The sequence below is a fragment of the Pan troglodytes genome, chromosome X (genome assembly GCF_028858775.2).
Source record: "Pan troglodytes isolate AG18354 chromosome X, NHGRI_mPanTro3-v2.0_pri, whole genome shotgun sequence".
In the NCBI taxonomy this organism is placed as follows: domain Eukaryota; kingdom Metazoa; phylum Chordata; class Mammalia; order Primates; family Hominidae; genus Pan; species Pan troglodytes.
In genome coordinates this window covers 32,088,229-32,114,077 of record NC_072421.2, presented here as the reverse complement: position 1 = coordinate 32,114,077, position 25,849 = coordinate 32,088,229, and the positions used below count along the sequence as shown (strand labels likewise).

At 37.6% G+C, this 25,849-nt stretch overlaps 1 protein-coding gene across 15 annotated transcripts in view; it reads left to right on the top strand.

The window, feature by feature from the left end:
- Positions 1 to 25,849, top strand: part of DMD (dystrophin) — a 2,616,526-nt gene that overhangs the window by 2,205,332 nt on the left and 385,345 nt on the right. For 14 of the 15 annotated variants that reach the window (XM_063804906.1, XM_063804905.1, XM_063804907.1 and 11 more), the window contains one exon: positions 18,835 to 19,007. In XM_063804906.1, the coding sequence (XP_063660976.1) occupies positions 18,835 to 19,007 (173 nt within the window). Of the gene's footprint in view, positions 1 to 17,692; positions 18,082 to 18,834; positions 19,008 to 25,849 lie in introns of those variants that run through there. The other variant, XM_063804912.1, reaches the window with a different exon arrangement.

Sequence of the window (25,849 nt, the reverse complement as noted above, 5' to 3'; positions counted from 1 at the left end):
AAAACTGCCTCTCCAAAAAGTCAAAGCTGATGAAAAACAGTCATGCAAGCACAATGCCGCTCTTCGGAAACATGGAAACACTTTTTCCTTCCCAATTTTCCCTCAGATTTTCTCTTCCACATTTAAAACACTCGGGTGGTTCAAGTTTCTAGGCTACTGATTGTAACAGCAAACAGTAGCAACTGGAAGCAGTGGGATGTTGGGAGAAGTAATAGAGGTAGCTGCCACCCAAGTTATCCTGGAGGCTTTTCCATGGCAATGAAATCAGGTAGTAGAAGCTTGGCTAACTGAGTGTAAGCAAACAGTTCTACTGAGAATGGTGTTGTCTTTTCAATCAGTTTATCTGTGATGGTGATAGTGTGAAACAGGGGAATTTTTTGGCAGAAAATTTTATCCAAGGTTTAAGGAAGGTTATTTGGTTAAAAGAGGATATTGTTACAGTGAAGTCAAACTTTCCATTAACTTTTTGCTGTAACAACAAATTGAACATAGCATTTCACCGTCAACGAGTAAAGTGAAATTTACAGATTAACTTATGTGCCTCTTTTAAAATATATCAGATTTCTAAATTGCTTTTATTTCAGAGGTATGGGAGGTTCACTTTCTCTTTGAAAGTGTACATTATTTTTCTAGTGTCTTACATCTGCCTACAAAGATGTTATGTTACTTGAAAGCACAGTAACTATTTGATGAGAATTTGTCAGCATCAGTAAATTAAAGACCCTCAAAAGATTTCTACTAATTATAGTTTAATTCCGTACATTTAATGATATTTTAAAACACATGAGTTATTTCATAACTCCCAACATCACAAGGATAAATTTTATTCTACAAACAAAATATTGTGCTAAATGAAATAGTTCATTTAGGCAAAGAAAGGAGCACAGAAAATTAGTGGAACTCTCTGCTGTAAGTAACGTAGACATTACATGGCCTATTGAGTCTCCATGAATATTGTCATGTTATGTTTTAAAAAGGTGATCGAACATATGGCATTTAAAAGTTCCAAGTCCTCTTTTAAATGCTTCAGAATCTATTATTTAATGATGATCTTGGATCTCAAAACTGATCTTTTGAAAGATTTTATTCGCCGCATGTGTTAATATGATTTCCCTGTCATATGATATGATTATCTATCAATACTTAAAACCAGCAGCCAAGTAAAAAATCAGTTCGTATCATTTAATGAATACTATGAGTCAGGATCTGGGTAGACAAGCTATTTTCGGGTTTGAGTAGTTCCAAAGCTTAAAAATCTTACATTGATTTTACAGTGAAGAAGAAATAGTCTTAGCTACTTTGGAGGTTTCAAACATTGACTACTCAAGGAGTATTTCCTTGCTTTCTCAGGCACCAGGCAGTTTTTCAGGAGCAAGCGTTCATCCATTCAGGGAATTGTAACCTGTAGTTTCCACTTTTCTAGCAATCACACTTAAAACCATGAGAATAGGCCATAGGACATAAGGAGCTCAGCTTCTCAGGGCAAGCACATCCTTTCAGCTTTCACCTGTCCGTTTGTTAGTGTTCACTTCCGTGCTCAAGGAGTTTCTTGTTGCCTCTGAGTTCTAAGAGACAGAACGAAGGGAGAAGGGCGCAGAAGTCTAACTCATGTTCATGGACTTATCTCTCCAATAAAGAGCTTGTTTTATCTTCTTTTATTTATTTATTTTTTCTAATGAAGCCATTAGCCTCAAACAAAGCCATGGAATCTTATCAGAGTGAAACCGGGGTCATTCCATAGGCTGGCTGAGTGAGAGCTCCATGGCACGATGATGTATGGTCACTGCACAACAACGCCTTTGCCACAACACATGTGCCTTTTAATTACACTTTAAATCTCATTTGAAGAGATGTTATCATTATGGAAATTGCTCTGTAAATGTGCCCAGGATGAGACCCAATAAAAGTTTGCTGAGAAGAATTGAAGACAGAGGAGATGAATCAGCAGCTAAAACATTACCATCAGACAGAATTTTCTTGGCTGTAGGCAAAACAGCCCATGCAATAACAGAAAATCTTCATTGACTCAGAGGCGTATTTTCCCTAGATTATTACGGGGCACTCTTGCCTGTAGCACTATCACTTCTTTGATAAGCTGAAGGAAGCGTTCTGCTCTCCAGCTCAGCGGGCCTTTTTCTCCCCAACCTCAGAGCCATCATTTGAATTTATAGTTGCCAAAATGAATAATACAATATTGCCCTTGTGTTCCTGACTTCATGCATGCATGCAGAGCAGGGTTAAGGTTCTTTAAATGAAAGATTGCCTTCTATTCATGAAATAAAGAACACCTCTGCTTCCTTTCCAGGGTCATTTAAAAATATCTATACCGCTGGGCTATGGAAAGCACATAAGAAAGATTCTTAGGGTAAAGTCAAAATGCCCTTTTCTCTACAACAGGCATTGTCTCATATCTTTGTGTAGCACAGCTGATTTGAAGTTTTCTTTTAAGCACATTCTTAATTATCTTTTCCTTTGATCGTGAACTGTTTCCCTGGGCTACCAGACAGAGAGCCTAGAGCCCTACCTCCGCTTTCCCCGAGGTGCAAACTGCTCCATCCTTCCACAGGCAGGCCCCTGGCTGAATGCACCCTTTTCTCCATGGTTACCCACCCACCTCTCTGTTATTTGTTATTTCCCAAGTGAATGGCAGGTTAAAATGGGAAAAGGTCAGGTTATCTGAATGTGGTTAGAGTGAAATGAATTTCCTCATTGCACCCAAGAACTGTCCTTTGACAGGTCTCCTTCCCCAAATCGGGTCATTTTGTACGTAGGCTCACTGGGAGTAATTCTAAGACAACTAAATAAGTAAAATCACATTTTGGTGCCATTTTCCAATGTATTCTTCTTCTTGGGGGTTCTCCTTTAAAATGGTACTGGAAGGATACGTTGTCTTCATTAATCCATTGTATTTCCCGGGGGTGGAGGTGGAGGTGGCAGTAGCAGAAGCCCGTGAAATAATAGGTCGTATTTTGTGTTTATAAATATTTCTGCAGGTTTTTGAGGAGAAGATCCATCATTCTTATAAAGGCATTCATGACCTCCAGAAGATTAAGGGCTGTTATGCTAGAACAGTGTTTCATTCTTAAAATGGGGTCTCTGGACTAGCAGTATCGGCATCACTTGGGAACTTCTAAGAAATGCAAATTCTTGAGTTCTACCCCAGACATACAGAATCATGATCTCTCAGAGTGGAGCCCAGCAGCCTGTGTTTTAATGAGCCCTCTGGGTGATTCTCAAGCCCACTCAAGTTTGAGAACCACTGTACTAAGGGAACTACTGATGCATGATGCAAGTTCACACTCACAGGCACGTGTGAATGACACAAAGAACACAGACGCCTGAGAGAGCAAGAAAGACAACATAGACTGTCTGACTCCCTGCTGGGCCCTTCTTTACCGCCCCTATTTCAGGCTACCATGCCCATGAGTGGATGACATGTACCCCCCGACAAAGGTCAACACCACTCTCCCTTCCACACCCTATCACTAAGTGACAGGCTAAGCCTATGTTAAACTGCTCATATCTCCTTGGAAATTCAACACTTTAATAATAGGTAGTATTATCACCCCCATCTTCTTCTCTAAGCCAGAAACCCAACTTGCCTCCCTATATGTTATCCTTGCATTCAGTCAGTCTCTAAGTTGTATTCATGATCTCTCAAAAATATCTCCCTTTTTCTCATCCTGTGTCTATTACCTCAGTTTAGATCTCCATATTCTCTTGCCTCTAATGTTCTTGCCTCTAATGTACCTTTTCACTGCCACCAAGATGATGTTACCAAAAAATCTTAAACAGATTAGACATCTTCACAGGATAAAGTCCAAACCCTTAGCTTGATACACAAGCCCCTTCACAATCCAGGCCCTCCTTCCTGTACAGCTATATATATATATATATATATAAAGAGAGAGAGAGAGAGAGAGAGAGAAATTTTGATCTTACCACTCTGTCTCTCTTCCCGCCATGGGTCTTCCCCTCTTCCCTCCAGAGTTACTTAGCTCTGATGTGTATTCTTATCTCGTCTTATCTTCAACTTCATTCATGTTTTTCCCACTGCTTCAAATTTCACTCTCCCACTTCTCCCCTGGCCAGCTGCTACTCATCCCTCAAGACCCTGATCAAATATCATCGCTTGTATGATGGCATCTGCAAATCTTGGGGGGCAAGGCTAATTGTTCTTTGTTCCCACAGGGCTGTGTTCCAGTTTAACATTATCACATGTTATTTTGGTTCATTTATTTGCTTAAGACTTTTTCAGAAGGCTATGGGCTCTTTAAAATAGAGAACTTACATCTTGTAGTTTTAAGAGTATTTTTAGTAAAAGTTTAGAGTGACCCCCATCTTTCTGCCAGCCCACAAAAGGAAAACATCAAAAAGTGAATGTGTAAAAGGAAGAGAACTCTGACAAAACCAGGCAGAAAGGTTTTTCAGCAAGTCTTTTTATTTTCTGTTCAGGATAACATTAATAATTATCCACGTTGGTTTCTCATTCTCCTGTTGGTGAATATTTTTCTGCTAAATTTAAAACCGTATCACAAACTCAAGCAGAGATTTACAACATTTCAACAGCTTTTCTACCCCTGCCTTAGAAGGGTGGATCAAAAACATTTGTCCATGGTAAAGCACTATGGACATGACTTAGTTAACAATTCTCTGTTTGGGTCACCATGAGGCTTCTTCGTTTATACTCAGGGTCAGCGACAATGGTGATATGCAGCTACAATTTCTCATTTCTTACTCAGGGTGTTATGAAGCAGATTTCCACTGTTCTTTAATCGTTATTAAAATGTAGTCCAGGTGCAGTGGCTCACGCCTATAATCCCAGCACTTTGGGAAGCTGAGGCAGGTGGATCACATAAGGTTAGGAGTTCGACACCAGCCTGGCCAACATGGTGAAACCCTGTCTCTACTAAAAATAAAAAAACTGGCCGGGCATGGTGGCAGGTGCCTGTAATCCCAGCTACTCAGGAGGCTGAGGCAGGAGAATCGCTTGAACCCAGGAGGGGGACGGAGGTTGCAGTGAGCCAAGATCACACCATTGCACTCCAGCCTGGGCGACAAGAGCAAAACTCTGTCTCAAAAAAAAAAAAAAAAAGTCATTCTCATGTAAAAATTCTTATAATGTAAAATAATCTGTGAAGTCATCCTCTTATCTGTTCTAGTTCTTCATAAGACTTACATAACATGTCATATGGGCATGGAAAGGCCTAAGCCTTCCCAAACCTTGCTCTTTTGGGGATGATTTTCCAAATGTACTTGTTCTCAGTTGAAAAGAGCATTGCGGCCGGGCGCGGTGGCTCACGCCTGTAATCCCAGCACTTTGGGAGGCTGAGGTGGGCAGATCACGAGGTCAGGAGATCGAGACCATCCTGGCTAACATGGTGAAACCCCGTATCTACTTAAAATACAAAAAATTAGCCGGGCGTGGTGGCGGGCGCCTGTAGTCCCAGCTACTTGGGAGGCTGAGGCAGGAGAATGGCGTGAACCCGGGAGGTGGAGCTTGCAGTGAGCCGAGATCGCGCCACTGCACTCCAGCCTGGGCAACAGAGCAAGACTCCGTCTCAAAAAAAAAAAAAAAGAAGAAAAGAGCATTGCATCATGGCACAAGGACACAAAAAATACCCTGGACCTGCTTCAGTGAGATGGTCTAAGGGTCTCTAGCATCTTCTGAACTGAACTGAATGCTTTGGGAAGAATTAATAGATACACGATGTATATTAGTTCATTTCACACTGCTATAAAGAACTTCCCTGAGACTGGGGTAATTTATTTAAAGAAAAAGAGGTTTAGTTGACTCACAGTTCTGTGTGGCGGGGGAGGCCTCAGGAAACTTATAATCGTGGTGGAAAGCAAAGGGGAAGGAAGCACCTTCTTCACAAGGCAGCAGAAGAGAGAGAGAAAGAGTGAATGGGAAGAGCCCCTTACAAAACCATCAAATCTCATGAGAACTCACTCACTATCACATGGGAAAACAGCATGGGGGAAGCCACCCCCATGATCCAATCCCCTCCCACCAGGTTCCCCCGGATTACAGTTCTAGATGAGATTTGGGTGAGGACACAAAGCCAAACCATATCACAATGGAAAGCTCATGAATGGGTTCTAAGAATGAGGAAATGTCCCTTAGCATTTTGCCTACTTTTCCTTTATGACATTTTTTCCCCGGCAAATATGCCAAATGTTACCTACCTTTACATCAATGTCCACGTGCATATCCCCTGTCTTCCTCCTTTTCCTCATACATTAACAAAAGAGTAACTTTGTTTTCTCCCCATCACCATTCACCCTATTGTATAAGAGAAGAAAAGCAAAACAGGATGAAAGAACTATCTAGGCACACACACACAAGTTACACTCTCCAGAAGAAAGAATTTGCTCTACTTGGTAGTAGACAGAAATTAACTCACCGAAGATCACCAGAGAATCAGATCCAATTATATCAGCAGGACTTTAGTTTACATCATGGTACTAGAACCTTCTTTAACATTCAAAACTTATGAATACCTAGAAATAGTTTTAAGGTTAATATCTCTATGCTGTGGGCTAAAGAGTACCCACAAATGAATACAGTTGTGTCTGATGAGTATCTGTGATTATTTTGGAAATTGTCCTGCTATTTAAAATGAAAAAAATAGAAATGTCTTAGATTTTCCTATCATTAACCTATTCTAAACAATTACATCAGTGTAGGGTTGTTTTGTGGTTGCGTGGGAGTATTATGAGGTTTTTAGGGGGGAAAGTGGGGGATAGAATGAAGTTGTTGTTTGCATTTACAACCCTAATAATTAAAACAAGCCAGAGGGAATTACCTACATGGCTGTTGTGATTTCTAGTGTATGATCAAAAATAATTATGGCACTTTGCCATATGTTCTTGCTTTCTTCTTAGATATGTGTTATTGGGAAAAGATGAGACTTGACATCAACTAATTGCTTTTTTCTAATATACAACCTTGAACCACAGTGATTCTCTGGAGGACAAAAAATAGCTTAGTGACAAAGAGATTCCAGAAATAAGAGCTTTTCGAGCTTTTAACTCTCTATGTAATATAGACAAATTGCACAGATTAATATAACCAAATATGTATTGGTCCATGGGAAGAGAGTTACCTATTTGAAGAATAGGAGTGTATTGTGTTCATTTAGAACCATTCAGAAACATCAATGATATTAGTTCTGAGTTGACTAAGGATAAATTTTTAAAAGCAATACCTAATTGGAAAATTATTCAGTTGTTGACCATTCCTATCAGTGCTCTGAAACTAAATATCTCACAGATGCCTTAATGAGTTATTATAATTATGTTGCTGTGATACATGTAGCCCAAGTCAGAAGTCACTTGCTTTGTATTTAATGGATGGGGAAGACACTGGAGCTTGGAGGGAAGAGAATAAAAATAACCTAGTTTCAGGAAGATCTATGCTCTAACCCTGCTTCTGCCACATAACAACTCTATGATTTGTATAAGTTACTTTACCTCTCAAACTCATGGTTTCCTCGATAGGGGATAAAGAAGGCCTATTTCATAGAGTTGGTGTAAAGGATTTATAAGGGCTGTAAGTATTAGTTCCTGCCCTGTTTCATCCCCCTACCCTACCCCCACCCCTCATCATGGCTCTGCAAAAATAAATATGTCTCAGAGTTGGAAAGACCCATCTGGTCTTTCTCAGATAAGGGTAGTTTTCTTCAAACAGACTGATTCCTGCACATAAAATATAATATAAAAAACCAAAAGTACCTTCAACATTGTAGACTTTTCATATGTGGTTGTCTCTGTGACTTAAATGTACAATCTAGGGTTTGCATGTTAAGGTCTTTCAAGATTACTGTTGGCACTGATCTGAAAGATGTCTCATGCAGGAAATGCTCACCCAATTATGAGCACTGAGGCTGTATAGCAATATCAGAAATAATATTGCAGCACAGTATTTTATATGGATTTTAGATGCAGTATTAAAAAAAGAAAACTCAGCCTGTCTTTAAGACTTGTTTTCTCTTTCAACACCAGAATTAAAAGGCATGCCATTCTTTTTTAAACTTTATGTGCAGAGCCAAATGAATATCAACATTAGTTCTCCACTGGGTCCACGGCTTCTTTTTAAAAATATCTGAAGCAGTGTTACTCTACCCACCTTTTCTCAGGAAATTGTGTCCTTTAGAACTCGCACCCATATAGTTTAGGAATGCTTGATAGGGTATATTTTAGGTGGGAGTCACCTGTGCCTATATGGAGCTTTGATGTCAATGCCCTTGTCATTTGGTGTCAATGGTTTTGTCATTCTAATTTATTTGGCCCCAAGGTGTGTGTGTGTGTGTGTGTGTGTGTGTGTGTGTGTGTGTGTGTGTGTTTGAAACACAGCATATGTATTTTTTTCGTACTCCTTGAGAAATAGAACTTTAAATAACATTTCTATCTTTAAAATGTACTTGTGAATAGTTATCACTTTCCTGAATTCTACCTTCCAAAGGTAGGACAAGAGAAGGATGGAATTAAATCACACATGCAGCTATTTTTATAACTTATGAGCACTCAATGATGGTAGCATCCCTCTTCTTTACCTTCTCTCTGATTCTGAAGCCACTGCTGTTTTGGTTCCTGTATGGCTGGGACTGCCTGTCCACTAGACTTCCTGCCTTCACTCTGACCCTGCTACATTTACCCTGAACACCATCCTCCCAATAATCATTACCAAATGCTATTTTCACAATGTTACACCTTTACACAAGAAGCTACAGTGGAATATTATCCTTACAGAATCAGATATAATCTCCAGGCGGCATTCTAAGCTCTCATTGGCTACACTGTACCCTTTGAACCTGAACTTCCTGAGAACTACCTCTTAGCTCCTGCCTGTAGCTCTGGCTCCCATCTTCATGCAGTAGGTATTCATTTTCTTTTGAACGGCCTCATATCTTCTCTGCCAGCAGGATTGGAGTCATGGCAGAAAGTGAGAGGGGGACTAGAAGGGTGCAACATTAATGAAACCTCACAATAGGTTAGGCATTGGGTTAGGTACTTGGTTGATCTACTCACATCATCTCATCTAATCTTTGCCAAAACCTTAAAAGGTAGGTATTATCGGCCCTACTTATAGACATACAATAGGTACTTAATGCACATTTTTGTGATGAATAAATATTCGAGAATTTTTGCATTGTGACTGGATGAGAAGAAACTAGGAAAAACAAGACGTAGATGAGAAAGATACCTCTCATCTTACTTCCAACCTAGGAGATCTTAAATGAACTCATCAGTTTTAAAAGGTAATCTTAAGAATGGAGTCAGAGGGTCACACAAGGAGAGAAAGCATCACGTATTACCAGAGTTCGGGATTGCTTAAGGCGGTTTGACAGTTTCCTCCGGGGGTAATCCACCCTAGGCCAGGCATTTTTAAAGATTAGATTTTGAAATAAAGCTTTGCACTTGGGAATATACTGAGGCAAGAGAGCATATCCCTTCTCTCTGCTGAGAGAGCATATCCCTTCTCTCTGCTGTTGTAGTGCTTAAGTGTGAGAATTTTCGAATGAGATATGAAAGCAAAGACAACAAGCCCTGCAGGATAATAGTCTCTGAGGACTTTAATAACAGCCATTTTTAAAGCAAAGCCTGTGGACTCCTAAATCCATAGCTGCTCGTTTAAGATGCAACGCAATGCAGTGGACCTGAAAACATACTCCTTATCTACCTAGAGCAACCAGGCTCCAAGCCAAACAGCAGTCCTCAAATTAACTCTTGTTTCTCTTGGGACGACAACTCTGCTGCTTTTAAAGGTGTTGCGTGGCCACATATAGAATAAGAAGGAAAAAAACAGTCACACCCTCTTGTGAATCTGTATCCAACTGCATTTTCTGATCTGGTTAGGAACCTCCGGTGGTTAGATTAGAATCCTGATAAGGCCAAGACTGTGGGTCCAATTTCTTCCTATGGATTCTTCTTGAAAAACTTGTTAGGAAAGATCCACTTCGGGGTTTTTTTTTTTTTTTTTTTTGGCACTTGTTTTAATTCCCAATCCATAATAGACTGATACTTTTGTAACATGCAATAAAAATGAATTATTTTAAAAATTACAAATACCAGACATACAAAATTTAAGCCCATGCTTTTTATTTTTAGATTGCTGTACACGTTTCTAAAGATTTGCTTTCAATTTCTGTTCTTATGTCTTCATAATAGAATATCTGTTTCTGCGTGTGTATATGTATGAGTGTATGCAAGTGTGCTCCAAAAGCTCTACTATTTAGAGCTCATGTTTAATGAGTCATGTTGGATAACCAGTCTAAGGGAGTTCTACTTTCATATAATTGTTTTTGTTTTATTTTTATTTAAATCATTAACACCTTTTCAAAACAACTGTATCAAATAACAGTCATTTGGTCATTTGAAGCATTTACATACACTGCTTTCTTCTTAAACAGATTTTACTGAATGTAAATCTGCTTTCCCTGGCTAATTCAGCATCATCATCCTGAGCATTAACTATTTTGCTTCGCTATAAAACGAGGTGATGCCTTCAAGGGCTACTAATGCATGGAGAGCTGTTAGTTTCCACACTGTGTGACCCTGGTCAATTATGCATGCCCATGGCTCCTTTTACACCTTTCTGATTCTCTGTAAGGTGTCACTTCTTCCTACTCTCAATTTAGCCACTTAGGATAATTTCTTTCCTATTTTGAATTGTATGTTCCTGACCTTCTAAGTTCTTAGAAATCAGACCACTGTTTTCCCATCAAGCTAATTTAAATTAGATAAAAATTATCAGTAAGGAGGAACTAATGGCCTTATAATTATTCATATACTAACTGCTTTCAGAAAAGCTTAGAGATAATCTGTCTCTAATAAAATTCTTAAGGAGATTTGGTCACTTATTGTTATTCTTTCTACACCATTATGTTTGTTTCCTTACTTCTCAGCTATATTAAAATGGGGAAGTTTTCATTTGCTGAGTCCTATTTTAGAGACCAATAATTCCATTTACATAGGAAAGGAAATATGTGGATACGATTATTCATGATGTTCTAGAATAGTATCACAACCATCTGCTTAATGGTTAATAAAATGGTTAATAATAAAAAGAAGGGTACAGCACTAATTCTTGATATCTCCCTTCTTTATTTTTCTTCTAGTAAAACACCCATAACTTTTCCTATTCTTCCCCAGTTGTATTATTACTTATGAACACCATGGATCATTCTACTTTTTGAATGAAATAGTACAAATTTAATATTCGATAATCTTGTCTTTGTACTTTTCTTTCTAAACTTTTATTCTCAGTGGCTTCCTAAAGGAAGACTTTATTCTACTTGGTTTAAGCAGTTGGTCTGCATTCTACCTATTTCTCTCAACGCTCATTGTCCATTCCAATCAGGTTGTGCAATTCATTGTCCCTGCTCATAAACCAAATTCATTTCACCTTCACTCCATTCCCATGCTATTCTTTTTACCTGGAATATTTTCTTTTATTCCACTTTCTCAATCGTATACATCCCTGAAGGCTCAAGCCAAGTCCTGTAACTTCATGAAATCTATTTCTAACATCTGATTTCCACATGGATTATCTTGTAATAGTAAGCCCTGCATTCGCTATTATTTATTAAAGATCTCTTGTGTTCTAGACGCTATTCGAAGTATTTTACAAAAATTCCATGTAATATTCAAAAAATTCAGCAGGTATGTGTTATTATTTCATGTTTAGTGAAACCAAAGTAATGAAAGAGTTTTCATCATTATGTGGCTAATAAGGGAAAGAGAAGAGAAGAGTCAAACCTATGTCTATTTAACTGCACTTTGCCATGAGTTTTCTCTGGAAGCTGAGAAAGGAGATTCACAACAAGAGTAGATGAGACTCAGATAAGAAGGAAGTGTGGAATTTGAAAAAGCCCTTCAGAAAACAGGATCTCCCCTACTCCTAAAACTGCTATACTGTGAACATATTGCTTGTCTCATAACTGAACTTTTTTGGTACTCTCAGCTGAAATTTGCTCTATAATTGTACAGAATTTTAGGCCAAATGTTTCTTTTATGGGGACACACATTATTTGTTTCGTTTGCACCCATTTTCTCAACTACTTTCTGTTTTCTCTTGTTGTATTGGATGCATCTCTATCCACTGCTACAAATCTGTTTAATAGTCTTTATATTAATAAGACCATGAAATTACTCTTCGTGTGCTGAAATAGTTATCCTTTATTTTCTAATGGCAGTGCTAGATTTGCTAAAATTTAGGTAGTAGCATTATTAATAGGAAAAACTACCACCAACAACTAAACTTGAAAGGTAATATAGCCTAGTGGCTAAGAGCACAATCCCTGAAGTCTGACTGACGAGGTTCTAAATCTTGCTGCATTTCTTAGCTGTGTGACCTTGGGCATTTTTAGTTAACCTTACAGTAGTTTCATTATCTTATATGGAAAATGAAGATAATAGTAGCCCCTACCCTAGAGGGTTGTTGAGAGGAGAAAATGAGCTCATGTATATACAGTGCTTTGGAGAGCACCTGATGTATAGTAAGGTTCATGTATGTTGTTGCTCTTGCTGCTGCTGCTGCTGCTGCTGCTGCTGCTGCTATGGTTTTTGTTATGTAACAAATACCTTTTCCCCTTTGTTCATTCGTTATTGCTTTTCCTAAAGACTACAATCACAAAAAAGAAGAAAAAAATTAGAGAGCATACAGTGAATGCAGTAATGAAGGCTTGAATGATCTTTTCTAGTTAAGTCAGAAGTGAAATAAAACTATCCAAAAATTTCTATGAAAATTATCCTTTGTCCAGATTGGCTACCCACTGAGAACTCCACTTGATTCTCCATATCAATCTTTTGCTCTTTTGTGCTACCTGAGCCTGAGGTTTAGTCTTTAAATGATGAGTTTATTGGCACAAGACAGGGATGCCCTCTCTCACCACTCCTATTCAACATAGTGTTGGAAGTTCTGGCCAGGGCAATCAGGCAGGAGAAGGAAATAAAGGGTATTCAATTAGGAAAAGAGGAAGTCAAATTGTCCCTGTTTGCAGATGAAATGATTGTATATCTAGAAAACCCCATTGTCTCAGCCCAAAATCTCCTTCAGCTGATAAGCAACTTCAGCAAAGTCTCAGGATACAAAATCAATGTACAAAAATCACAAGCATTCTTATACACCAACAACAGACAAACAGAGAGCCAAATCGTGAGTGAACTCCCATTCACAATTGCTTCAAAGAGAATAAAATACCTAGGAATCCAACTTACAAGGGATGTGAAGGACCTCTTCAAGGAGAACTACAAACCACTGCTCAAGGAAATAAAAGAGGATACAAACAAATGGAAGAACATTCCATACTCATGGATAGGAAGAATCAATATTGTGAAAATGGCCATACTGCCCAAGGTGATTTACAGATTCAATGCCATCCCCATCAAGCTACCAATGCCTTTCTTCACAGAATTGGAAAAAACTACTTTAAAGTTCATATGGAACCAAAAAAGAGCCCGCATCGCCAAGTCAATCCTGAGCCAAAAGAACAAAGCTGGAGGCATCACACTACCTGACTTCAAACTACACTACAAGGCTACAGTAACCAAAACAACATGGTACTGCTACCAAAACAGAGATCTAGATCAGTGGAACAGAACAGAGCCCTCAGAAATAACGCCGCATATCTACAACTATCTGGTCTTTGACAAACCTGAGAAAAACAAGCAATGGGGAAAGGATTCCCTATTTAATAAATGGTGCTGGGAAAACTGGCTAGCCATATGTAGAAAGCTGAAACTGGATCCCTTCCTTACACCTTATACAAAAATCAATTCAAGATGGATTAAAGACTTAAACGTTAGACCTAAAACCATAAAAACCCTAGAAGAAAACCTAGGCAATACCATTCAGGACATAGGCATGGGCAAGGACTTCATGTCTAAAACACCAAAAGCAATGGCAACAAAAGCCAGAATTGACAAATGGGATCTAATTAAACTAAAGAGCTTCTGCACAGCAAAAGAAACTACTATCAGAGTGAACAGGCAACCTACAAAATGGGAGAAAATTTTCGCAACCTACTCATCTGACAAAGGGCTAATATCCAGAATCTACAATGAACTCAAACAAATGTACAAGAAAAAAAGAAACAACCCCATCAAAAAGTGGGTGAAGGACATGAAGAGACACTTCTCAAAAGAAGACATTTATGCAGCCAAAAAACACATGAAAAAATGCTCACCATCACTGGCCATCAGAGAAATGCAAATCAAAACCACAATGAGATACCATCTCACACCAGTTAGAATGGCGATCATTTAAAAGTCAGGAAACAACAGGTGCTGGAGAGGATGTGGAGAAATAGGAACACTTTTACACTGTTGGTGGGACTGTAAACTAGTTCAACCATTGTGGAAGTCAGTGTGGCGATTCCTCAGGGATCTAGAACTAGAAATACCATTTGACCCAGCCGTCCCATTACTGGGTATATACCCAAAGGACTATAAATCATGCTGCTATAAAGACACATGCACATGTATGTTTATTGCGGCACTATTCACAATAGCAAAGACTTGGAACCAACCCAAATGTCCAACAATGATAGACTGGATGAAGAAAATGTGGCACATATACACCATGGAATACTATGCAGCCATAAAAAAGGATGAGTTCACGTCCTTTGTAGGGACATGGATGAAAGTGGAAATCATTATTCTCAGTAAACTATCGCAAGAACAAAACACCAAACACCACATATTCTCACTCATAGGTGGGAATTGAACAATGAGAACACATGGACACAGGAAGGGGAACATCACACTCTGGGGACTGTTGTGGGGTGGGGGGAGGGGGGAGGGATAGCATTGGGAGATATACCTAATGCTAGATGACGAGTTAGTGGGTGCAGCGCACCAGCATGGCACATGTATACATATGTAACTAACCTGCACGTTGTGCACATGTACCCTAAAATTTAAAGTATAATAATAATAAATAAATAAATAAATAAAAGATGATGAGTTTAGACAAATATCATTATGGTAGTATTATATTATATTATGTTATGTTATATTATATTATATTATATTATATATAATGTATATTCCTTGCAGCCTGCCCTGCATTCCCAATCTATGACTCATGCTGCCTTATTGATACTGAAAAATCTCCACTACAGCATGCCAGCTTTTGAAAGAGAGCCTTGGGTTCTTTCCCAATACTTACCTTCCTTTTAGGGCAACCTATCTGAGTCCTGTAGCTTGAAAGATTTCCTACCAGCCTGCCATCCCAAAGGAACATGGATGAACTATGTTTATGCTGATGTGTCAAGTCATTTCTTGGTATGGTTCATAGTAGTCCACATGGCTCTTGTAGACAAAGAGATGAATTACTGATGGCAGAATTTCTGTTCTGGCAACAGGGAAATTTGTAGAAAGGAGACCTTTTCAGTGTGAACATTTTTTGCTCACAGGTGGTCCAGGATGCCCAATGCTAAATGAGAAGTGAAAAGAGCAATCAGGGCCAGGTGTGGTGGCTCACACCTGTAATCCAAGCACTTTGGGAGGCCAAGGTGGGCGGATCACGAGGTCAGGAGATCGAGACCATCCTGGCTAACATGGTGAAACCCTGTTTCTACTAAAAATACAAAAAAAATTAGCCAGGCGTGGTGGCGGGTGCCTGTAGTCCCAGCTACTTGGGAGGCTGAGGCAGGAGAATGGCGTGAACCTGGGAGGCGGAGCTTGCAGTGAGCCAAGATCGCACCACTGTGCTCCAGCCTGGGTGACAGAGCGAGACTCTGTCTCAAAAAAAAAAAAAAAAAAAAAAAAAAGCAGTCAGAATTCAATTTTTCGTTCAGAACAAATCAATCCACGTGGGTAAACATTTTATCAAACTCAAGAATGCTGTCTTTCAGGGTGCTTTTCCCTCAACAGTCACTTATTTCCTCTTGCAAGTAGTATCTTCGTTCAGGTTCAATGACTACTGTGCATTATATCCAATGCTTCTGGCAAGTGGGTTGGTGGAGGCAGCCCAAGATCTTCTAGAATCAAGAGAATTGGATCCATTTCCCAGTTCTAACACTTATCAGCTATATGGCTTTTAGGCAAGTCACTTAAACATCCGAGTCTCAGTGCTCTCATCTGCAAAACAGAAAATGTGATGTACTTCACAGAGCCAGGGGGAGGAATAACTAAGGTGGTACATTTGTACGTGCTTTGTAACCTGTAAAGCCCTTTACTGTACACGTGTCATTTACAGCTCTATATCACCATCATGACCTAGAAAAGCAGTACTGACAGAAGACTTATCTTCTTGCCAATGCTAAGATAACTTTAGCCATTTCTGCATTTCTAAAGGAAGGAGTCTTTATCCCAGTATCTATGAAGACTTGGCAGGAATTCCCGTCAATATTTAGTTGGTAATATAAACGAATTAAACAAAAGTGCACACTAGGTTTTAGGAAAATTAAAGACAGAACTATCATTTGTACTCCTCTTACATTTCCCAAAGTGCTAAAACTAGACGATAAATCAGTCCTCAATAAGTACTTGTTTATCAATTTTATATTCATTTATTTGTTGATAATACAACAAAGATGTTTATATGCAGTATAATATATATGGCAAAGATGAAAAGTAAGTAGCAAATTCATGAATCAACATCCTATTTATGCTTGAGAAGACAAAGAAAGTGTTGTTGACTTCATGGTATACATAACCTTAAGGAGCTCGTGATTGACCCTGGGTCTCTGCTGTCAATGTAGGATATAAATTTCAAATGTACTATCCTTTATATGTATGTTAATGTAGTAAACATAGAAAACTGATGCTACTAGTGAGAATACTTTATTGTCTTGAACAACTAAAAGTTTGTCTTTAATCCCCTAAGTGCATACGCAAAAGGAAAGTACTGTACAAATCAAGTACAACAGAAGAAGTAAAGTAAAAGACAAGTGAAGGAATTATCTGGAACTTAGATCTGGTTGGCTTTTTCTCCTGAAGTACTTAGATAAATTAACTCACTTTTCTCTTTTGCTGAAGAAGTGCAAATTAGGCAGGCATGTTATTCCACTTAGGCAAAAGGAAAAAAGAAAGAAAAACATAAAATGGCTATATATTTGACCAAACTTCGTTCTGCAAGAATCCCAATACTAACCTTCTACCATATAAACTACTTTCAAAATCAGGCTATATCCTTCCAGTACAAACCTGGTTTGTACTACTCAGAGATACTACTCAGTCTCTTTCAGTATTTCCCTTCTTTCAACTTCTGATGTGGTTCTATCCATATTCCCCTGCCTGTCTCCCAGTCAAAGAGAATGGGACACAACTCTCTTTAGAGTCCATCAGTGATGCTTTAGCTGCCAAAAATAGTGACAATAGACATTCATTGTCTGTCTACCTTACTTGTTCAACATTCAGAATTCTGCATCTTAAGAGGCTGTGGCTGAAAACTTGAGCCAGTTCTTCAGAATTTCCAACATGTTATTTCTGCCACTTTCTCCCTTACTTTAGCAGAGTAATTTAATTCAATTTGAGAGAGAGAGAGAGAAAAAAAAAACTTTTCTAGTTACACAGATCAATCCAATTGTTTGGAGCTTCAGAATGAATTTTTAAACTTGTTGAACAGAAGCATACAAATCTCTAAGAGCAAGTCAGATAATATACAAAGCCTCCATTCATTGTGTAGGCAGAAAGGAATGCTGGTACCCGGCAGCTCTCTGAGGAATGTTCCCTTGGCTTTGACTATTCTGCTGGGAACAAGGAAGGAAACACATATATAAAATGAATTTATAATGTCTCTGGCTTGTAATGGCAAAATGATAAGAAAAGTTGGCTGTTTAATATAAACTGTCAGTTGCATATTCCAGGCCTCCTCTCTTTGAGGTTCCTCCCACATCCACACGCCTGGCTACTGTTTAGTGCGGAGTACAAAGTGGCCGTTTATTATTATTGACTGGTGAGGCCTGTGCTCCAAAATTCATTCTGTCAACAGAATGTAAGCAAAGTTGGCATTTTAAAGCAGGGCTCTTTCAGTTTCTGGGTTTTCTCAGGATTGCTATGCAACAGGATCAGTGCTGTAGTCCCCGGTTCAAGCTGAAAATGTTACACAGGAAGACATACCATGTAAAGGTCAGATTCTTCTACTATAATAATTTTCTCGATCTGTGTGTATACAAGTGAAGTTGAATGCATAACCTCTTATCATAACTCTTACCAAGGTCCTATGTACTTTCCACCTGTCAAGCCTAAAAATATGTATTAAATGGGAAATCAAAACTAATAAATGCATGATGCTGTACTATATGTATGATGCTATAATACCAAGGTGAACTTAATTTGTGTTGTCAAGAAGATTCTCTCTCCCATGACAGACTCCCAGGAATGTGCTGGTGCTGTGGGCCAAGTGCAATCTTGTTTATTAGTCTCTCCACGCTTTTATGGTCAGAGTTAACTCTACAGATTACTACGTAAATAGAAAATATGACTTGATCCATATAGTAATGAAATTATTGGCACTGGGGTACACTTTATCATAGAATTTTATTGCCTATCACTTCCATAAAATAATACATTTTGTCCATAGACTAGAAGATATAACTTGTGAACTTTATAAAGTTATAAATACATTACTTTCCAACTCATAATGGCAAGGAATAAATTTATTACAACTAATAAGATGCCCATTTTAAATCTACATAATAACAGGAGAAGGCAATACGCCAAGAAAAGGGATTTGAGATGTATCTTCTTGTTAGTTAGCCTGATTGAAATGTCTTTTGAACTAATAATTATTTATATTTTGCAATTCTCCACATTCACATTCATCGCTTGTTTCTTTTGTTTGGTAATTCTGCACATATTCTTCTTCCTGCTGTCCTGTAGGACCTCCAAGGTGAAATTGAAGCTCACACAGATGTTTATCACAACCTGGATGAAAACAGCCAAAAAATCCTGAGATCCCTGGAAGGTTCCGATGATGCAGTCCTGTTACAAAGACGTTTGGATAACATGAACTTCAAGTGGAGTGAACTTCGGAAAAAGTCTCTCAACATTAGGTAGGAAAGGATGTGGAGCAAAAAGGCCACAAATGAATTAAAATGGCCAAATTTTCCTCATTGTCTTAGCACAAGTAACTGGTATCTCACATGTCTACGTAAATCATCCAATTTCAGAATGATTCACTTTATTTTGAATAAATGAATCATTTATTTGCTTGGTATGGAGATGATACTTGAGGATTCAGATTAGATTAAAGTGGTAATGTTTTATAAACATAGGAGACATGCATATTAAGACATTAGAGTGAATTTAAATGAGGAGTGCAGCTATTCTAATTTCATAAATTTCTCTCTTGGCATATCACAGGGTTATACAAAAAGTGATAAAAAATTAACGGATATGTATTATGGAATTATTTTTGGCATTAGTCTAAATGCATACCAGAGGACAGTCTTTAAACCCCTTTATAACACATTATAATTATATAATATAAAACCTGTAACACATTATAATTAACAGTTTAGAGGAGATAGCTCCTACAGTTAAAGAGAGACTATAGCAACTTCCTGTCTTTTGCTTCCTCTCAGATTTTGTTAAAACACATCCTCTGTAAACTAAGCTTTTAGTTGTAGTATACTCACATACTTTATATTTTGCCCCCTTCTATGTGCCAGCTTTCTTTGAAGAAGTTAGTTAATGGATGCATCATAGCATCTTTGTAAAAAGGGCAGAGGGAAGTTCTTGTTATACCAGTTTTGCAATAGTTCCGTGGAGGAACAAAAGGATAGAGATAGTAAGTAAAACGCCCATTGTAACTTAAATGATCTAGCAAGGGCGGGGAATGAAAGCCAGCCTTCCTGCTTTCTAAGCAGTTGCCTTTCTTAATTCATTTCTCTTTATTAAAAATATTTTGTGCTTTCTTCTGTGTCTAGAGAAAAAGTGATAATGAAGGGAGGTAGAAGATGTCCAAATGGACTTAATAATAGTTATGGGAGTATACACTAAATGACGGGAGTGGTTACTACCTCTAGGTAGAAAGATTACAGAAGGGAGATTTTTTTTCTTCTTTATAGTTCTTCTAACTTGTCCAAAATTTTAACATATATACTTCTATAAGGAGGAAAATCTGCGTTTTTATTAATTCAGAAGCACTATTGTAAATGTCTGCATCAAGTATGAAATAATGATAGCAACTAATATTTACATGACGTACCTACATACCACGCAATGCCATAAGCACTTTCCATTCATTGACCGGTTTAATGCTCTCAGCAACCCTAAGAGGTAGATTTTATTATTGAATTCTTTTTACATTTGAAGAAAGTGAGGCACAGAGAGGCTAAATAATTTCCTTAGGGTCACTTAGCAAGTGGAAGATACAAGATGAAAACAGGGAGTCTGGGCCAGGCGTAGTGGCTCACGCCTGTAATCCCAGCACTTTGGGAGGCCGAGGCAGGTGGATCACGAGGTCAAGAGATCGAGACCATCCTGGCCAACGTGGTGAAATCCCGTCTCTACCAAAAATACAAAAATTAGCTGGGCATGGTGGCATGCGCCTGTAGTCCCAGCTACTCAGGAGGCTGAGGCAGGAGAATCGCTTGAACCCGGGAGGTGGAGGTTGCAGTGAGCCGAGATCGCACCACTTCACTCCAGCCTAGGGGACAGAGTGAGACTCTGTCTCAAAAAAAAAAAAAAGAAAAAAGTAAAAGAAAAAGAAATCAGGGAGTCTGACTTCAGAGTCTGAACTTTTAACCACCATATGATACCGTAGCATATAAAGAAAGAAGGAAACTTCTACAAAGAAATGCATACTAATTGAAAGGATGAAATAGAGAGTAGATTTTTTCTAGGAGTAGAAAAGGATTTGTTTTTATGAGAAGTAGATTGCTAGGAGTAGAACAGGTTTATTTTTATGTATAAGGTTTTGTTTTGTTTTGTTTTTCACAAGTTTGCACCCTGGCTTCCCAGACATTGTTCCTTATCTCCCTATTTTGTATATGAATTTTGTATCAACTTGGTGGTGGTACACTGGGAGCAACAATGGCAATAGCATTTTCAAAGATAGGGAGGCTCTATTAGCTTTCTACAGCTTAAACTCTTAAGAGAGGTCAGTATGTGTGATGACGTAGGCCACTTTGATAACCTTCGTCATTAAAAAAGAATGAAAATGTGAGATGGAAAAAATATTGGCAGGTAAAGTTAAGTTATTCTTTTCTGCACAAAAGAAAAAGAAAAGTGCTATAATTGTTCCGAGTATCACTTAGTGCCTTTTCTCTCCCTCACGTGAACTTGATAAAATAAAAGGAGAATTGAAAGTGGCAAATAGCATGTCAGCCAAAATATGGACTCTTCATTCTCAGCAGTTTCCCATGTCAGCTACCGCAGTTTAATTCTTGCTGTCATTAATCAGGTAGAAAACAGTTAGCTTATCTAAGGTGCTGCCAGGTCTAGAATTTAAATATTCAGATCAATGGTTTTGGCTTTTATATAGGCCTATGTAATAATACAGGATATGTTATAAGCACTCATAAAAAGCAAAGAAGTAATTCTCCACATCAAAGCAATTTAGCTTATTTCCTGACACTTGATTGAAATTAGGGTATTGATCAATCTACAGCAAATGGCAGGGTTCAATTGAGAGAAGTACAGTATAGGCAGTAATTAGGGATGATTATGAAATAGGATAGAATAACACTGGAAGAGTTAGATATAGAACCATTAGTGGCACTGATAAACCTGCATTATGAATCTTGTCACTTCTTCCATGGGGGTTATTTTAAAATGAAAAGTTGCCACAATTAAAAAATAGTTTCAATGATATACTGGAAAAATAGTCCTGTGTTTGCCCAAGTTATAACATACTATAAAAAATTACAGTTGGTCCATTGTTTCGTGAGCGATTCTGAAACTGCTCTTATATTTCAAAAAAATAAAACCATTAATGCTTTATTTCCCAGGTGTCCATTTTTAAAGAAACAAAATTGAATTTAAATCCAAATGATTTTGAAGTTTCCCTTTGTATTCCATTGGCTCATAAGAGGTATCCTTGTGCTTCCAAATACAAGTCCATATTGTATCGTTTTCCTTCCATTTATTTTTCTTCTGCCATACATCTTTTCTCTTCCTGTGATTAAGATTCTTATTTAAGTCATCATGTTATGCCATATTGATACATTTGCAAGAATATTCTACCTTGGACGCTGTTTATATCATATTACTCTTTTGTTCAAAGCTTCAATCTTGTAGGTCTCCATATCTCCCTCATTCATTTATTTGTTCATTCAACAAATATTTAATGAATGCCTACTATGTACTAGGCACTCTTCTGGGCACGGAGGATGCAACCATGAATAAAACATACCAAAAAAAATCACTGCTCTGATGAAGTTATATTTAATCATTAGAATCTAGTAGACCTTTCTCTCTCTGCCAACTGTGCCTAATAAGTCCTTGCTAACCCCTTCCCTTCTCTGTTCTTTGTCTGCCTCCAGTTCCTTTCTCACCAAGCATCATTCTGTTACTCCCCAACATAGATTCTCTGAGCCAAGAGAATCAATAGATTCTATTTTCTAACCCCATTCCTACTCTCCAACAATTTCCTCACTCTCCCATATGAGTATGTACCCTTGCTGGTTCTCACACTTGCACCATTCTCTTTCCTCTTATTCTCCAAATTTTGATTCATATTCCATAACAAATCTTTTCTTTTCTGGCTGTTTCCTCACTAGGTCTTCCCAATACTATTTAATTTACACTTGATAACATGTTTCTTCAAGTGTTCAAGAGTTGCTTTATAGGGCTATGCTTACTGCCTCCAGCTAACTTATGTGAATACAAAAATTTCAAACTCGAAATATGTGAGTATGGTAGAGTAGAAAGACATGGGCCAGCAGCTGGGCAACCCAGTTTCCCTTCTGTTCTGTTCTGTCACTAACTGTCTTAGCATATAATCTTGATCAAGTCACTTAACTGCTTCAGACTTCAATTTTCTCCTTCACTGAAATGAAGAGTTTGACCAGAAATATGGACAGTCTCTTCCAGTTCTCTTGCAATCGTACAATTTTATTCTTTTAGTTCTGCAATCACACTTTATGAACCTGGAAAATTGTTTAATTTTTCTACCTTGGTTTTCTTAATTAAAATAGAACTGATTGATTTAAAGGGCATTATATAAAGTAATTAAGATGTCTTTGAGAGAAAAGAAATTTAATTGAAATTGTATAATCCTATCTCATAATTTAATTCAAGAAAATTATATGCTATCATTCCACATGCATTATTACATCACATGTTGGCCAAGAGGTATAAGGAAGAAAAGTAAGTAGTCAGTGATAATTTAAGTTCCATCAAACAAAACAAAAACATTAACTGCTTTAAGTGGGAGAAAAAGAGAAAATTATTTACTTAAATGTACACACACATGCATACACACACAGTTACTAATGATGTTATCCAATATTAAGATGGTAATTAGTCAAAGAAAGTGTTTTTCATTCTAAACTTCCATATCCACAATCCTTGCATTTTTAATTTTAGAATATTAATAACTTGAGAAGTGGTCAAGTCAATTTTTTTACATAAGAAATATATATGAAGATTTCAGTTTAGTCTACTACTAGATTATTTTTCCAGATCATTGTATATACTATTAACTATGAAAATCACATAATATGTTGTCAACATAATTTCAGCAGAATTTACATTATGTGAGATTTTTATATTTGGCAGAAAAATTTGTAAATGTTATATAAAATATTCACATTTATACAATTGTGAACATTAAGAGGCAAGGACACTGACATTATATAGTCTGTAGAAGCCATAAATCTATTGGGGAGTGCTTGCTATTAGAGGTTAGAATAGTTAGTGTCTTTGTATAATGGAGAACAAAAGAAGGGCAAAAAGAGGTGGGGTCTACCTTTGAGAGAAAACTGCAACTTGGACATTGAATATCTCTGACCTTCTTTCTCTCTCTTTTAGAATGTTAATTATGTTTGGATGTTGGAGTTCAAGACCTGTCTAGAAAAAAAAAAATGTTGACTTCTCTTTGGGATTCTCTCTATTTAAAGAGATAGCTCCCATTTTAATTCTGTGCTTCTTTAATTTTTTTGTTTCTGAAGTACAAACTCAAATTATTCATCTGTTGATGACACCCTGGAGATTTTTCTCAGTGTTCTCTTGTAGTAGTTTCATGGTTTGAGGTCTTACATTTAAGTCTTTAATCCACTTTGATTTGATTTTTGTATATGGTGAGAGATAGGGGTTTAGATTCATTCTGCTTATGGATATCCAGTTTTTCCGCACCATTTGTTGAAGAGACTGTCTTTTCCCCACTGTATGTTCTTGGCACCTTTGTCAAAAATGAGTTAACTGTAGGTGTGTGGATTCGTTTTTGGGTTCTCTAGTCTTTTCCATGGGTCTTTGTGTCTGTTTTTATGGCAGTATTGTGGTTCTTTATTATTTCTGCATTCCTACCTTTTCTTTCTGCATGTTTAAGTGCTATTTTATTACATGAGGGTACTAAAGATTTATAGGGATATATCATTAGTTTTATAAAGGAAGTCAAAGTGAAAAATGAATTCAATATAACACATTTCACTTTAAGAATGCATGCCTTTCAAAGTAAAGTTTTATTAAGGATTTCAAACTAGGCATTAACCAAATCACAGTTGAAATATCTGTGTCTAGAGAAATAACAATCACTTTATCAGCCCCTATAATTCTTAGCGTCCTGACACTGAGGAGTTCCTTAAAGACCAAGCAATATACTCCAACACATCTAAAGGCTCTGCGTTTTACCTAAACCTTACAAATTGTGGAAATTATCAGCTTTTTAGAGATTAGCACTTGCCTTGTTAAACGGTAGTAACCCCTAAGCTCTTGTCTTCACTAATAAAGATTAATAGACATAGATAGAAGCTAAGTATGCCCCTTTGAACCACCTCTTTTATTTTCCGTTGAGTGGGTAGGAGTAAGCAGAATATATTTGACAATTAGCAATGTTAAAAGACAAACTTTAGACAAATTCCGTTTTGCAGAGTTTATTTGAGCAAAAAACAATTCATGAATCAGACAGTACTCAGAATTAGAAGTTCAGAAAGCTCCACCCAGCAAGGTGGGCAGGCAGTATTTATAGATAGAAAAAGGAAGTGACATACAGAAACAGCTTGACTGGTTACAGCTTAGAATTTGCCTTACTTGGGCATAGTGTAAATAGGCATTTGCCTTATATGGACATGAGCTGATCAGTTTACAGCCTGTGATTAGCTGAAACTTGACTGCTGGGATTGGCTGAGGCTCAGCTATTTGTTACAAGAATGTACTCTTAAGTTGCATATTGCTTACATGCCAAGCTGGGTTGCAGTTTGCTATGTACAGAGTCAGCTTTAGGCCCAATTTAATTTAATTTAACAGCAACAAGCCTTTTTGTTCAGAGATCAAAAACATTTGGTTAAAACCACTAAGGTTTAAGGATTTTCTCATCTTACAAAGGTTTGTAATTTCTATTTCCCATATCTAAATAGGACAGCTCAAGTTATGTTTTTCAGCAGCTGTTTTATACCTTTGCAATCTTGATTTCTACATATGCAAAACAAGAAGGTTGAACTATAATCTCTCAGGTTCCTTCCAGCCCCAACAGCCTATGTATGATATAACCAGAAAAAAAAGTCATTACAAATACAAAGAAACATTTTCAGGAGGAGATATTCCACATGCAAACATAGGTTAATCATTTCAAAATATCTGGTATATACACTCATGAAAATAAAAATAGGGCAACTGCTTCCGATAAATGTATTAGAAATGTGACTTGAAAACATTTCACGGGCTTAACATGGTCAAAGAAAATGTTTTGAGCTCCCAATGTTCCTTACATTTAGATCTTCAAAATCAAGTC